We start from the raw sequence: 15,420 nt of genomic DNA, 5'->3' as shown, positions 1-15,420 counted from the left end.
GACTGGAGAGAAAGGCACGATGAGAGAAGCTTGGATTTTCTGACATCCGTCAGGAAAATTTTCATGGATAGGGAATCAATGATAGTCCCTAAGAAACACACCCTTGTAGCTGGAACAAGGGTACTCTTCAAGATTCAATTTCCATTCATGGGAACGTAGAAAAGACAACATAATCTCGGTATGAGATATTGCTAGTTGAAAAGATGACGCTTGAACCAAGGTGTCGTCTAGGTAAGGCGCAACAGCACTTCCCTGTGATCTGACCACTGCCAAAAGAGCCCCCAGAAACGGAAGTGCCACAAATTGGAAATGATCCCTGTGAATGGGGACATGAAGATAGGCGCCCTTCAGGACTATAGTAGTCATGAACTTACCTTTCTGAACCAATGGAAGAATGGAACGAATAGTTTCCATCTTGAAGGACGGAACCCTGAGAATTTTGTTGAGGCACTATAGGTCTAGGATGGGACGGAAAGTTCCCTCCATTTTGGGAACCACAAAGAGAGTTGAATAGAATCCTTGTCCCTGTTCTTCTATAGGAACTGGAACAATTACTCCCAGGTCAGAAACCTTACTAGCAGAATTTTTTTTTAGATTTCCTCTTACGATTTCCCAAAGAAGGAAAAGCAGATAAAGCTGCAGATACAGCAGAAGTTATCTGTGAAGCAAAATCCCCTGGTAAATAAACACTCCAAGGAGGTTGAGAGGAAACAGAAGGCACTGAATGCGAAACAATTAAGGCTTGTGACGTTTGAGGAGAAAGCTGAGGCATGTCCCGCACATCATTATCCTGAGAGACACTTGGCTCAGAAGGGAGTAATTTGTTTTTAAATTCACATAAATTTTTTTTAATATATTTAGGGCAAAATAATCACTATTTAAATCAACCTCAGACTGCCTGAGGCTCCTACCATGATAGGAATTAATTAATAACCCACTAGCAAGAGGAAGGGAAACTCTCCTGCAGAGTTCCTCTCCTCTTGGCAGACGATCCGATCGTCGAAGTACAAGTCGCAAAGCCGACAGTCCTAGACTCACTAAACTTTGCTCTGTTACAACTGAAATGCGGAAGTCACGTGAGCGGCTAAAGAAAAAAAAAACTGCACCACATTACAAGCTTGTGTTAATTATAAACGGCACAAATAGAAAGTAAAAATGTCCTTTAGATCCCTTTTCTTCCTCACTGCATAAATACAGGGAAAAGTAAAATTCCCTTAATAAACCTTCGGCCAAGTAAATAAAGGCAATTCCAAGCTAGCTCTTCATTAACCCTCAAGACTCTTCATTAACCCTTAAGTCTCTCTACACAAACATAAGGATAACTATGTCCTAAAAGAATTCCACTTGAGGGTTAACCTCTAAAGTGCTGTGGATCCAGCTGCAGGGCAGATAACAGCTACTCAGGTGTGACAGGTACTCCACTCCCTGTCAGGGACCTGAAGGAAAAGAAAGAACAGAGTATACAACCCTGGCTTTCTGAAAAGGGGTAGCAAAAGTGTTAGAAGTAAATCAAAGACTAACTCTCTGCCTTCTAACTGCTAAAAGCCACCACTACTCTAACTAAAGAGATTGGCAAATATCTGCCTGAGGCTCCTAGAAATTGGAATGCAGTCGAGGACCCTCCATGACATAAGAAAGAAAACAGCTTTTTTCGCTTAGAAATTAAATCAATAACCCAAATCTAATGTCTTTTATGACAACCCCCCCCCCCCCCCCCACAATATATAGGCACAATTATCAAACGGAGACAAATGCTTGAAGGAACTTTCTAGCAAAGGCTGCTTTTGACAAAGCAAAAAACATCAAAATTTAGTAAAAGGTATACAGAGAAGACCAAGTGTCCGCTTTGCAAATTTGATCAAGCCTCATTCTTGAAAGCCCAAGATGTGGCAACCAATCTAGTAGAATGAGCTGTAATTCTCTGAGGTGGAGGCTGACCCGCCTCCAAATAAGCTTTGTGAAACATAAGTTTCAACCAAGAAGTTAAACGAAATAGAGGCTTTCTGGCCTTTCTTAGGACCAGGGGAAAAAAGAACAAACAGACCTGAAGTTTGTCTGAAATCCTTAGTAGCATCAACATAATATTTTAATGCTTTAACAACATCCAAAGAATGTAAAGATTTTTCAGTAGCATTTTTTGGATTAGGACACGAGGTAACAACAATTTCCCTATTAATGTTGTGTGAGGAAAAAATAGAAAAGTAGTCCACTAAACAGCTTTATCTTGATGGAAAAACAGAATTTATGTTTACCTGATAAATTTCTTTCTCCAACGGTGTGTCCGGTCCACGGCGTCATCCTTACTTGTGGGATATTCTCCTCCCCAACAGGAAATGGCAAAGAGCCCAGCAAAGCTGGTCACATGATCCCTCCTAGGCTCCGCCTACCCCAGTCATTCGACCGACGTTAAGGAGGAATATTTGCATAGGAGAAACCATATGGTACCGTGGTGACTGTAGTTAAAGAAAATAAATTATCAGACCTGATTAAAAAACCAGGGCGGGCCGTGGACCGGACACACCGTTGGAGAAAGAAATTTATCAGGTAAACATAAATTCTGTTTTCTCCAACATAGGTGTGTCCGGTCCACGGCGTCATCCTTACTTGTGGGAACCAATACCAAAGCTTTAGGACACGGATGAAGGGAGGGAGCAAATCAGGTCACCTAAATGGAAGGCACCACGGCTTGCAAAACCTTTCTCCCAAAAATAGCCTCAGAAGAAGCAAAAGTATCAAACTTGTAAAATTTGGTAAAAGTGTGCAGTGAAGACCAAGTCGCTGCCCTACATATCTGATCAACAGAAGCCTCGTTCTTGAAGGCCCATGTGGAAGCCACAGCCCTAGTGGAATGAGCTGTGATTCTTTCGGGAGGCTGCCGTCCGGCAGTCTCGTAAGCCAATCTGATGATGCTTTTAATCCAAAAAGAGAGAGAGGTAGAAGTTGCTTTTTGACCTCTCCTTTTACCTGAATAAACAACAAACAAGGAAGATGTTTGTCTAAAATCCTTTGTAGCATCTAAATAGAATTTTAGAGCGCGAACAACATCCAAATTGTGCAACAAACGTTCCTTCTTTGAAACTGGTTTCGGACACAGAGAAGGTACGATAATCTCCTGGTTAATGTTTTTGTTAGAAACAACTTTTGGAAGAAAACCAGGTTTAGTACGTAAAACCACCTTATCTGCATGGAACACCAGATAAGGAGGAGAACACTGCAGAGCAGATAATTCTGAGACTCTTCTAGCAGAAGAAATCGCAACTAAAAACAAAACTTTCCAAGATAATAACTTAATATCAACGGAATGTAAGGGTTCAAACGGAACCCCCTGAAGAACTGAAAGAACTAAATTGAGACTCCAAGGAGGAGTCAAAGGTTTGTAAACAGGCTTGATTCTAACCAGAGCCTGAACAAAGGCTTGAACATCTGGCACAGCTGCCAGCTTTTTGTGAAGTAATACCGACAAGGCAGAAATCTGTCCCTTCAGGGAACTTGCAGATAATCCTTTTTCCAATCCTTCTTGAAGGAAGGATAGAATCCTAGGAATCTTAACCTTGTCCCAAGGGAATCCTTTAGATTCACACCAACAGATATATTTTTTCCAAATTTTGTGGTAAATCTTTCTAGTTACAGGCTTTCTGGCCTGAACAAGAGTATCGATAACAGAATCTGAGAATCCTCGCTTCGATAAAATCAAGCGTTCAATCTCCAAGCAGTCAGCTGGAGTGAAACCAGATTCGGATGTTCGAACGGACCCTGAACAAGAAGGTCTCGTCTCAAAGGTAGCTTCCAAGGTGGAGCCGATGACATATTCACCAGATCTGCATACCAAGTCCTGCGTGGCCACGCAGGAGCTATCAAGATCACCGACGCCCTCTCCTGATTGATCCTGGCTACCAGCCTGGGGATGAGAGGAAATGGCGGGAACACATAAGCTAGTTTGAAGGTCCAAGGTGCTACTAGTGCATCCACTAGAGCCGCCTTGGGATCCCTGGATCTGGCCCCGTAGCAAGGAACTTTGAAGTTCTGACGAGAGGCCATCAGATCCATGTCTGGAATGCCCCACAGGTGAGTGACTTGGGCAAAGATTTCCGGATGGAGTTCCCACTCCCCCGGATGTAATGTCTGACGACTCAGAAAATCCGCTTCCCAATTTTCCACTCCTGGGATGTGGATAGCAGACAGGTGGCAGGAGTGAGACTCCGCCCATAGAATGATTTTGGTCACTTCTTCCATCGCTAGGGAACTCCTTGTTCCCCCCTGATGGTTGATGTACGCAACAGTTGTCATGTTGTCTGATTGAAACCGTATGAACTTGGTCCTCGCTAGCCGAGGCCAGGCCTTGAGAGCATTGAATATCGCTCTCAGTTCCAGAATATTTATCGGTAGAAGAGATTCTTCCCGAGACCAAAGACCCTGAGCTTTCAGGGATCCCCAGACCGCGCCCCAGCCCATCAGACTGGCGTCGGTCGTGACAATGACCCACTCTGGTCTGCGGAACGTCATCCCTTGAGACAGATTGTCCAGGGACAGCCACCAACGGAGTGAGTCTCTGGTCCTCTGATTTACTTGTATCTTCGGAGACAAGTCTGTATAGTCCCCATTCCACTGACTGAGCATGCACAGTTGTAATGGTCTTAGATGAATGCGCGCAAAAGGAACTATGTCCATCGCCGCTACCATCAACCCGATCACTTCCATGCACTGAGCTATGGAAGGAAGAGGAACGGAATGAAGTATCCGACAAGAGTCTAGAAGTTTTGTTTTTCTGGCCTCTGTTAGAAAGATCCTCATTTCTAAGGAGTCTATAATTGTTCCCAAGAAGGGAACCCTTGTTGACGGGGATAGAGAACTCTTTTCCACGTTCACTTTCCAGCCGTGAGATCTGAGAAAGGCCAGGACAATGTCCGTGTGAGCCTTTGCTTGAGGAAGGGACGATGCTTGAATCAGAATGTCGTCCAGGTAAGGTACTACTGCAATGCCCCTTGGTCTTAGCACCGCTAGAAGGGACCCTAGTACCTTTGTGAAAATCCTTGGAGCAGTGGCTAATCCGAAAGGAAGCGCCACGAACTGGTAATGTTTGTCCAGGAATGCAAACCTTAGGAACCGATGATGTTCCTTGTGGATAGGAATATGTAGATACGCATCCTTTAAATCCACCGTGGTCATGAATTGACCCTCCTGGATGGAAGGAAGAATAGTTCGAATGGTTTCCATCTTGAAAGATGGAACCTTGAGAAACTTGTTTAAGATCTTGAGATCTAAGATTGGTCTGAACGTTCCCTCTTTTTTGGGAACTATGAACAGATTGGAGTAGAACCCCATCCCTTGTTCTCTTATTGGAACAGGATGAATCACTCCCATTTTTAACAGGTCTTCTACACAATGTAAGAACGCCTGTCTTTTTATGTGGTCTGAAGACAACTGAGACCTGTGGAACCTCCCCCTTGGGGGAAGTCCCTTGAATTCCAGGAGATAACCCTGGGAGACTATTTCTAGCGCCCAAGGATCCAGAACATCTCTTGCCCAAGCCTGAGCGAAGAGAGAGAGTCTGCCCCCCACCAGATCCGGTCCCGGATCGGGGGCCAATATTTCATGCTGTCTTGGTAGCAGTGGCAGGCTTCTTGGCCTGCTTTCCCTTGTTCCAGCCTTGCATAGGTCTCCAAGCTGGCTTGGCTTGAGAAGTATTACCCTCTTGCTTAGAGGACGTAGCACTTTGGGCTGGTCCGTTTTTACGAAAGGGACGAAAATTAGGTCTATTTTTCGCCTTGAAAGGCCGATCCTGAGGAAGGGCGTGGCCCTTACCCCCAGTGATATCCGAGATAATCTCTTTCAAGTCAGGGCCAAACAGCGTTTTCCCCTTGAAAGGAATGTTTAGTAGCTTGTTCTTGGAAGACGCATCAGCCGACCAAGATTTCAACCAAAGCGCTCTGCGCGCCACAATAGCAAACCCAGAATTCTTAGCCGCTAACCTAGCCAATTGCAAAGTGGCGTCTAGGGTGAAAGAATTAGCCAATTTGAGAGCATTGATTCTGTCCATAATCTCCTCATAAGGAGGAGAATCACTATCGAGCGCCTTTATCAGCTCATCAAACCAGAAACATGCGGCTGTAGTGACAGGGACAATGCATGAAATTGGTTGTAGAAGGTAACCCTGCTGAACAAACATCTTTTTAAGCAAACCTTCTAATTTTTTATCCATAGGATCTTTGAAAGCACAACTATCCTCTATGGGTATAGTGGTGCGTTTGTTTAAAGTAGAAACCGCTCCCTCGACCTTGGGGACTGTCTGCCATAAGTCCTTTCTGGGGTCGACCATAGGAAACAATTTTTTAAATATGGGGGGAGGGACGAAAGGAATACCGGGCCTTTCCCATTCTTTATTAACAATGTCCGCCACCCGCTTGGGTATAGGAAAAGCTTCTGGGAGCTCCGGCACCTCTAGGAACTTGTCCATTTTACATAGTTTCTCTGGGATGACCAACTTTTCACAATCATCCAGAGTGGATAATACCTCCTTAAGCAGAATGCGGAGATGTTCCAACTTAAATTTAAATGCAATTACATCAGGTTCAGCCTGTTGAGAAATGTTCCCTGAATCAGTAATTTCTCCCTCAGACAAAACCTCCCTGGCCCCCTCAGATTGGGTTAGGGGCCCTTCAGAGATATTAATATCAGCGTCGTCATGCTCTTCAGTAACTAAAACAGAGCAGCCACGCTTACGCTGACAAGGGTTCATTTTGGCTAAAATGTTTTTGACAGAATTATCCATTACAGCCGTTAATTGTTGCATAGTAAGGAGTATTGGCGCGCTAGATGTACTAGGGGCCTCCTGAGTGGGCAAGACTCGTGTAGACGAAGGAGGGAATGATGCAGTACCATGCTTACTCCCCTCACTTGAGGAATCATCTTGGGCATCATTGTCATTATCACATAAATCACATTTATTTAAATGAACAGGAATTCTGGCTTCCCCACATTCAGAACACAGTCTATCTGGTAGTTCAGACATGTTAAACAGGCATAAACTTGATAATAAAGTACAAAAAACGTTTTAAAATAAAACCGTTACTGTCACTTTAAATTTTAAACTGAACACACTTTATTACTGCAATTGCGAAAAAACATGAAGGAATTGTACAAAATTCACCAAATTTTCACCACAGTGTCTTAAAGCCTTAAAAGTATTGCACACCAAATTTGGAAGCTTTAACCCTTAAAATAACGGAACCGGAGCCGTTTTAACACTTTAACCCCTTTACAGTCCCTGGTATCTGCTTTGCTGAGACCCAACCAAACCCAAAGGGGAATACGATACCAAATGACGCCTTCAGAAAGCCTTTTCTAAGTATCAGAGCTCCTCTCACATGCGACTGCATGCCATGCCTCTCAAAAACAAGTGCGCCACACCGGCGCGAAAATGAGGCTCTGCTTATGCTTTGGGAAAGCCCCAGAGAAATAAGGTGTCTAATACAGTGCCTGCCGATATTATAATATCAATATACCCAGATAAAATGATTCCTCAAGGCTAAATATGTTTTAAAAATGAATCGATTTAGCCCAGAAAAGTCTACAATCTTAATAAGCCCTTATGAAGCCCTTATTTACCATCGTAATAAACATGGCTTACCGGATCCCATAGGGAAAAATGACAGCTTCCAGCATTACATCGTCTTGTTAGAATGTGTCATACCTCAAGCAGCAAGAGACTGCACACTGTTCCCCCAACTGAAGTTAATTGCTCTCAACAGTCCTGTGTGGAACAGCCATGGATTTTAGTTACGGTGCTAAAATCATTTTCCTCATACAAACAGAAATCTTCATCTCTTATCTGTTTCTGAGTAAATAGTACATACCAGCACTATTTTAAAATAACAAACTCTTGATTGAATAATAAAAACTACAGTTAAACACTAAAAAACTCTAAGCCATCTCCGTGGAGATGTTGCCTGTACAACGGCAAAGAGAATGACTGGGGTAGGCGGAGCCTAGGAGGGATCATGTGACCAGCTTTGCTGGGCTCTTTGCCATTTCCTGTTGGGGAGGAGAATATCCCACAAGTAAGGATGACGCCGTGGACCGGACACACCTATGTTGGAGAAATTAGATAAGGAGACTCACAGGAGAGAGCAGACAATTCAGAATTTCTTCTAGCAGAAGAGACAGCCAAAAGAAACAACATTTTCCACTTTACAGGAGGAGCCTGTACGACTTGTAATACTAGGTTAAGACTCCAAGGAGGAGAATTAGGCCTAATAACAGGTTTAATATGGATTAAAGCCTGAACAAAACAAAGAACACCAGCAAGGTTAGCAATCTTCCTATGAAATAATACATAAAGAGCAGAAACTTGTCCCTTCAAAGAACTGGCAAATAAACCTATACCTAAACCATTCTGTAAAAACGGAAGGATCTAAAAGAATGCCATGAATAATCATGGGTATAGATCTTCCTAGAAACAGGCTTGTGAGCCTGAATCATAGTGTTAAATACAGAGTTCAATTTCCATGCCATCAAGTTTAGATTATTTAGATCTGGGTAGAAGAAGGGACCGTGAGACAGAAGGTCTGGCCTTAGAGGCAGAGGCCACAGTGAGCAACTGGATATTCGGACCAGATCTGCATACCAAATCCTGTGAGGCCATGCTGGAGCTATTAAAATTACAAAACGACTGTTCCAATTTAATTTTGGAAATCACTCTGGAGAGCAGGATCAGAGGGTGGGGGGGGGGAGATATATAAGAAGGCTTGAAAGACCAAGGTACTGCAAAAGCATCCAATACCTCTGTTTAAGGATCCCTGGACCTCGCACGATTAAGCGCACAAACCTGACTCATAAAAATAAGTTGGGTTAAACGCGCGCTTGTGTGCGCATGAGAAAATGTTTTGCCACGAAAAATAAACAAGGGGAATAGTAAGAATCTGTCCCAGGGCCATACATACACATATACATATACATACATAGATTAACTTTTAAACACACTTTTAAAAGTGCCCATAAGCATAGCTGTGAGTGTCTATTGAAAAAAAAAAAATATATACTTACCCATAGACACTCGTGCAATCAGTAGCAGATGGCCAAAGCAGTCTTGAAACATATCAGCAGAGGTATTGGGATAGGAGTATAACGTTGATCTGTAAAGGGAGGCAGGAGACGAGTCGCTGTGGCCGAATTTACAGAGGGCCCATGAAGGATTTATCATGAGGCGGAAATGAAGTATCATGAGGCAGTGCTCCCATCACATCGCTCTGACAACCACTGTACTCTGAGGGGAACTGAGCTTCAATATGCTCTGCAGCGCCTTTCTCTGAAGAAATCAAGCACATCAACATGCTTCAACCACCTTAAATGGAGGCAAAGTATAAAACTAAGGTATGAGTTAGATGTGTTTTTTTTATAATAGGCTTTTAAAGTTTGGGAAACTTTGCCTCCTACTGGTAGGAATGTATATACCATACGTGACAGCTCGTGGACTCTCGCCACCTATATGAAAGAAATGAGAAAAGTCCTATTTTCAATTTTAAATCAGTTTACAAATCTAAAAGTCTCATTTTTTTTAACGAACGGAAGCCACCTGGATATTTCTCTTCTCTGCATAAACCTCATCCTTGTATCTATTTAACTATAAGGAAAAAAGTAATTAGATCATACCTCCTAACATTTGTGGCTGGTATCAGGGACTCGGGAGGTTGATCACCATTTTGTGGGTGGAGCTGTGTTGGGATGGGTGTGGTTTTGTGTGTGTCTGGGTGTGGTTGTGGGTGTGTGTTGGTGCTCAGTAAGAGGGGATAAGGGAAATTCTGCAAATAGGTACATATGTCTCAAAGGGACAGAGCTCAGAATCAGGGACAGCTTACAAGACAAAAACTACTTGTAATCCTTATTTTTCTATAAAAGTGCAACTTCTATATTACTAAAAAAGGAAACATTTTAAGAGCTAAGAAATTACTTACCTTCTGAATAAAATTTTCTATTTTGTTCTGAAGTCCCCACCACCTGAACTTAATTGTTACTAGCTTGTATGCACACATGACTGGACAGTCCTCTGAATTTGCCAGTTCTTTCTGTGAAAAATAGCAATACATGTGTTTATTCATTTAGAGAGGGCCATTTATCATGAGAGCCATTAATATTATTTATTTTTATCTTACTACTGAAGAGCAAGATTTTATAATAATCAATTTACTACTCTTGATCTACTCCTGATCAATGACTACAGTTTAATGGGTTTTTTAAAGGGATCAGAACAGATGTTTAAAGCTTCTCATCTACTCTATTAGTGAGCTACAAAACATATGAAAACTAATGATTAAAAACATTTATGATGATGTCTAATTAAATAAAAAAAATTTGTCTTTCTCCTCGAGATATATATATATATATATATATATATATATATATATATATATATATATATATATATAGTTTCCAATATTCACTCCATGTGAGTAAAATAATGCTGCACTCACCGGTCTTGTAGAAAATGTTTCTTTATTGTACACAAAAGACAATATTCACCACACAAGTACCCCCAGACGTTTCGGTGCGCCTCTGGCACCTTTCTCAATGGGTCTGCTTCCAATCCTCCAACAAACGATCTAACTACCCGCGACCCTTATCCCTCTATTTAAACCCCTAAGCGTGCTCTTCATTTCCGGTGTTGCCAGACCAATGCGGTTACGTCACGTAACTACCGCCGGCCAGCATAAGGGAAGGGAACTGCTGCATGGCTAATTTACATATCCCCACCTCCTATGATGCAAACATCACAGTGGTGCAAAACTCGTTGAGACTTAACACCGCAGAAAGGGCTGGCAACCTCTGGTATTAACAGTGTCAACACAAACCTAAGTGAAACAAACTAAAATGTTAAAACAGCTAAACTTGGCACTAACTAAGCTATGTTACTGGGAGGTCACGCATCATATCCATATTAATATTTATGTTAGTATTTTCATTTCATATTTTATATTGATATTATATTCATTAACAATTGGGATAAACAAAGCCCAAGATATATTTAATAAAATATGATAAGGAAAGAGCTTTTGTATATTCAGTGGAAATTCATCAGACAAAAAATGCTCAAACCCCTCTTCATGCCTCTCAAAGGCATTGGGCTTTGTTTATCCCAATTGTTAATGAATATAATATCAATATAAAAAATGAAATGAAAATACTAACATAAATATTAATATGGATATGATGCGTGACCTCCCAGTAACATAGCTTAGTTAGTGCCAAGTTTAGCTGTTTTAACATTTTAGTTTGTTTCACTTAGGTTTGTGTTGACACTGTTAATACCAGAGGTTGCCAGCCCTTTCTGCGGTGTTAAGTCTCAACGAGTTTTGCGCCGCTGTGATGTGTGCATCATAGGAGGTGGGGATATGTAAATTAGCCATGCGGCAGTTCCCTTCCCTTATGCTGGCCGGCGGTAGTTACGTGACGTAACTGCATTGGTCTGGCAACACCGGAAATGAAGAGCACGCTTAGGGGTTTAAATAGAGGGATAAGGGTGGCGGGTAGTTAGATCGTTTGTTGGAGGATTGGAAGCAGACCCATTGAGAAAGGTGCCAGAGGCGCACCGAAACGTCTGGGGGTACTTGTGTGGTGAATATTGTCTTTTGTGTACAATAAAGAAACATTTTCTACAAGACCGGTGAGTGCAGCATTATTTTACTCACATGGAGTGAATATTGGAAGGTATATGTATTGTATATGCAGCACCACGGCAATTGGATTGTGACTGATGGAGTGCACCTTATTTTGAAACTATATATATATATCTTGCTCTACTGAAAAACTAAATTATGGATTATACGTACATAAGTCTATGCACCATGTATAGAGTTAAAACCCTAAAATGAAAGATTATAATAAAATTCGTATTTGGTTTCATTACCTTCCAGTTTGGTCCCAAAGGCCCCCTTTTTGTTTTAACGGACTGAAATATTGCAGGATCTTCATCAGCTTTGTAGTCCTTCAAAAACAAACAAAAAAACATAATTTATGCTTACCTGATAAATTCCTTTCTTCTGTTGTGTGATCAGTCCACGGGTCATCATTACTTCTGGGATATAACTCCTCCCCAACAGGAAATGCAAGAGGATTCACCCAGCAGAGCTGCATATAGCTCCTCCCCTCCACGTCAGTCCCAGTCATTCGACCAAGAATCAACGAGAAAGGAGTAACCAAGGGTGAAGTGGTGACTGGAGTATAATTTAAAAGATATTTACCTGCCTTAAAACAGGGCAGGCCGTGGACTGATCACACAACAGAAGAAAGGAATTTATCAGGTAAGCATAAATTATGTTTTCTTCTGTTATGTGTGATCAGTCCACGGGTCATCATTACTTCTGGGATACCAATACCAAAGCAAAAGTACACGGATGACGGGAGGGATAGGCAGGCTCATTATATAGAAGGAACCACTGCCTGAAGAACCTTTCTCCCAAAAATAGCCTCCGAAGAAGCAAAAGTGTCAAATTTGTAAAATTTGGAAAAAGTATGAAGCGAAGACCAAGTTGCAGCCTTGCAAATCTGTTCAACAGAGGCCTCATTCTTAAAGGCCCAAGTGGAAGCCACAGCTCTAGTGGAGTGAGCTGTAATTCTTTCAGGAGGCTGCTGACCAGCAGTCTCATAGGCTAAACGTATTATGCTACGAAGCCAAAAAGAGAGAGAGGTAGCAGAAGCTTTTTGACCTCTCCTCTGTCCAGAATAAACGACAAACAGGGAAGAAGTTTGGCGAAAATCTTTAGTTGCCTGCAAGTAGAACTTGAGGGCACGAACTACATCCAGATTGTGTAGAAGACGTTCCTTCTTTGAAGAAGGATTTGGACACAAGGATGGAACAACAATCTCTTGATTGATATTCCTGTTAGTGACCACCTTAGGTAAGAACCCAGGTTTAGTACGCAGAACTACCTTGTCTGAGTGAAAAATCAGATAAGGAGAATCACAATGTAAGGCTGATAACTCAGAGACTCTTCGAGCCGAGGAAATAGCCATTAAAAACAGAACTTTCCAAGATAACAATTTTATATCAATGGAATGAAGGGGTTCAAATGGAACACCCTGTAAAACGTTAAGAACTAAGTTTAAACTCCATGGCGGAGCAACAGCTTTAAACACAGGCTTGATCCTAGCTAAAGCCTGACAAAAAGCCTGGACGTCTGGATTTTCTGACAGACGCCTGTGTAACAAGATGGACAGAGCTGAAATCTGTCCCTTTAATGAACTAGCTGATAAACCCTTTTCTAACCCTTCTTGTAGAAAAGACAATATCCTAGAGATCCTAACCTTACTCCAGGAGTAATGTTTGGATTCGCACCAGTATAGGTATTTACGCCATATTTTATGGTAAATCTTTCTGGTAACAGGCTTCCTAGCCTGTATCAGGGTATCAATAACCGACTCAGAAAAACCACGTTTTGATAAAATCAAACGTTCAATTTCCAAGCAGTCAGCTTCAGAGAAGTTAGATTTTGATGTTTGAATGGACCCTGTATCAGAAGGTCCTGTCTTAGAGGTAGAGACCAAGGCGGACAGGATGACATGTCCACTAGATCTGCATACCAAGTCCTGCGTGGCCATGCAGGCGCTATTAGCCATAAGTCCCGAGTGGTGGCGTCTATTGGAAACATCTTTCTAAATATTGGAGGGGGTGAGAACGGCACACCGGGTCTATCCCACTCCTTAGTAACAATTTCAGTTAGTCTCTTAGGTATAGGAAAAACGTCAGTACTCGCCGGTACCGCAAAGTATTTATCCAACCTACACAGTTTCTCTGGTATTGCAACGGTGTTACAATCGTTGAGAGCTGCTAAGACCTCCCCTAGTAATACACGGAGGTTCTCCAATTTAAATTTAAAATTTGAAATATCTGAGTCCAATCTGTTTGGATCAGAACCGTCACCCACAGAATGAAGCTCTCCGTCCTCATGCTCTGCGAGCTGTGACGCAGTATCAGACATGGCCCTAGCATTGTCAGCGCACTCTGTTCTCACCCCAGAGTGATCACGCTTGCCTCTTAGTTCTGGTAATTTAGACAAAACTTCAGTCATAACAGTAGCCATATCTTGTAATGTTATCTGTAATGGCCGCCCAGATGTACTAGGCGCCAAAATATCACGCACCTCCCGGGCGGGAGATGCAGGTACTGCCGCGTGAGGCGAGTTAGTCGGCATAACTCTCCCCTCGCTGTTTGGTGAAATTTGTTCACATTGTACAGATTGACTTTTATTTAAAGTAGCATCAATACAGTTAGTACATAAATTTCTATTGGGCTCCACCTTGGCATTGGAACAAATGACACAGATATCTTCCTCTGAGTCAGACATGTTTAACACACTAGCAAAAAACTTACAACTTGGTTATAATCTTTTTTAGCAAAAAACGTACTGTGCCTCAAAGAGGTACTAACGATTAAATGACAGTTGAAATAATGAACTGAAAAACAGTTATAGCATCAAACTTTAAAACAACAAAACTTTTAGCAAAGGTTTGTTCCCATTAGTAAAATAACAATAATTAAATTTGACATAAAAAATACAAAGCAACGTTTTTATTCACAGTCACTATAAGAATTCTCACAGCTCTGCTGAGAGAATTTACCTCCCTTCAGAGAAGTTTGAAGACCCCTGAGATCTATCAGAGATGAACCGGATCATGCAGGAAATATAAAAGTAACTGACTGGTATTTTTTGATGCGTAGCAAAGAGCGCCAAAAACGGCCCCTCCCTCTCCCACACAGCAGTGAAGAGAAACGAAACTGTCACAATTAAAGCAAAAAAACTGCCAAGTGGAAAATAATGCCCAAATATTTATTCACACAGTACCTCAGCAATGTAAACGATTCTACATTCCAGCAAAAACGTTTAACATGATAAATAGTTATTAAAAAGGATTAGTGACCTTTAACAGAGTAGTTCCGGTGAAATACCATCCCCAGAATACTGAAGTGTATACATACATGTCATTTTAACGGTATGGCAGGATTTTCTCATCAATTCCATTCAGAAAATAAAAACTGCTACATACCTCAATGCAGATTCATCTGCCCGCTGTCCCCTGATCTGAAGCCTTTACCTCCCTCAGATGGCCGAGAACAGCAATATGATCTTAACTACTCCGGTTAAAATCATAGTAAAAAACTCTGACAGATTCTTCCTCAAACTCTGCCAGAGAAGTAATAACACGCTCCGGTGCTATTTTAAAATAACAAACTTTTGATTGAAGTCATAAAAACTAAGTATAATCACCATAGTCCTCTCACACATCCTATCTAGTCGTTGGGTGCAAGAGAATGACTGGGACTGACGTGGAGGGGAGGAGCTATATGCAGCTCTGCTGGGTGAATCCTCTTGCATTTCCTGTTGGGGAGGAGTTATATCCCAGAAGTAATGATGACCCGTGGACTGATCA

At 41.9% G+C, this 15,420-nt stretch overlaps 1 protein-coding gene across 1 annotated transcript in view; it reads right to left on the bottom strand.

Annotated features, from left to right (window-relative positions):
* Positions 1–15,420, bottom strand: part of PITPNB (phosphatidylinositol transfer protein beta) — a gene marked incomplete in the record, with an annotated part of 520,198 nt that overhangs the window by 78,340 nt on the left and 426,438 nt on the right. The window contains 2 exon segments of the mRNA XM_053702082.1: positions 9,951–10,061; positions 11,900–11,977. Of these exon segments, the coding sequence (XP_053558057.1) occupies positions 9,951–10,061; positions 11,900–11,977 (189 nt within the window).

Source organism: Bombina bombina, chromosome 2 (assembly GCF_027579735.1).
Source record: "Bombina bombina isolate aBomBom1 chromosome 2, aBomBom1.pri, whole genome shotgun sequence".
NCBI lineage: Eukaryota > Metazoa > Chordata > Amphibia > Anura > Bombinatoridae > Bombina > Bombina bombina.
The sequence above is the reverse complement of the archived record's forward strand: the minus strand, read 5'-3'. Positions and strand labels throughout refer to the sequence as shown.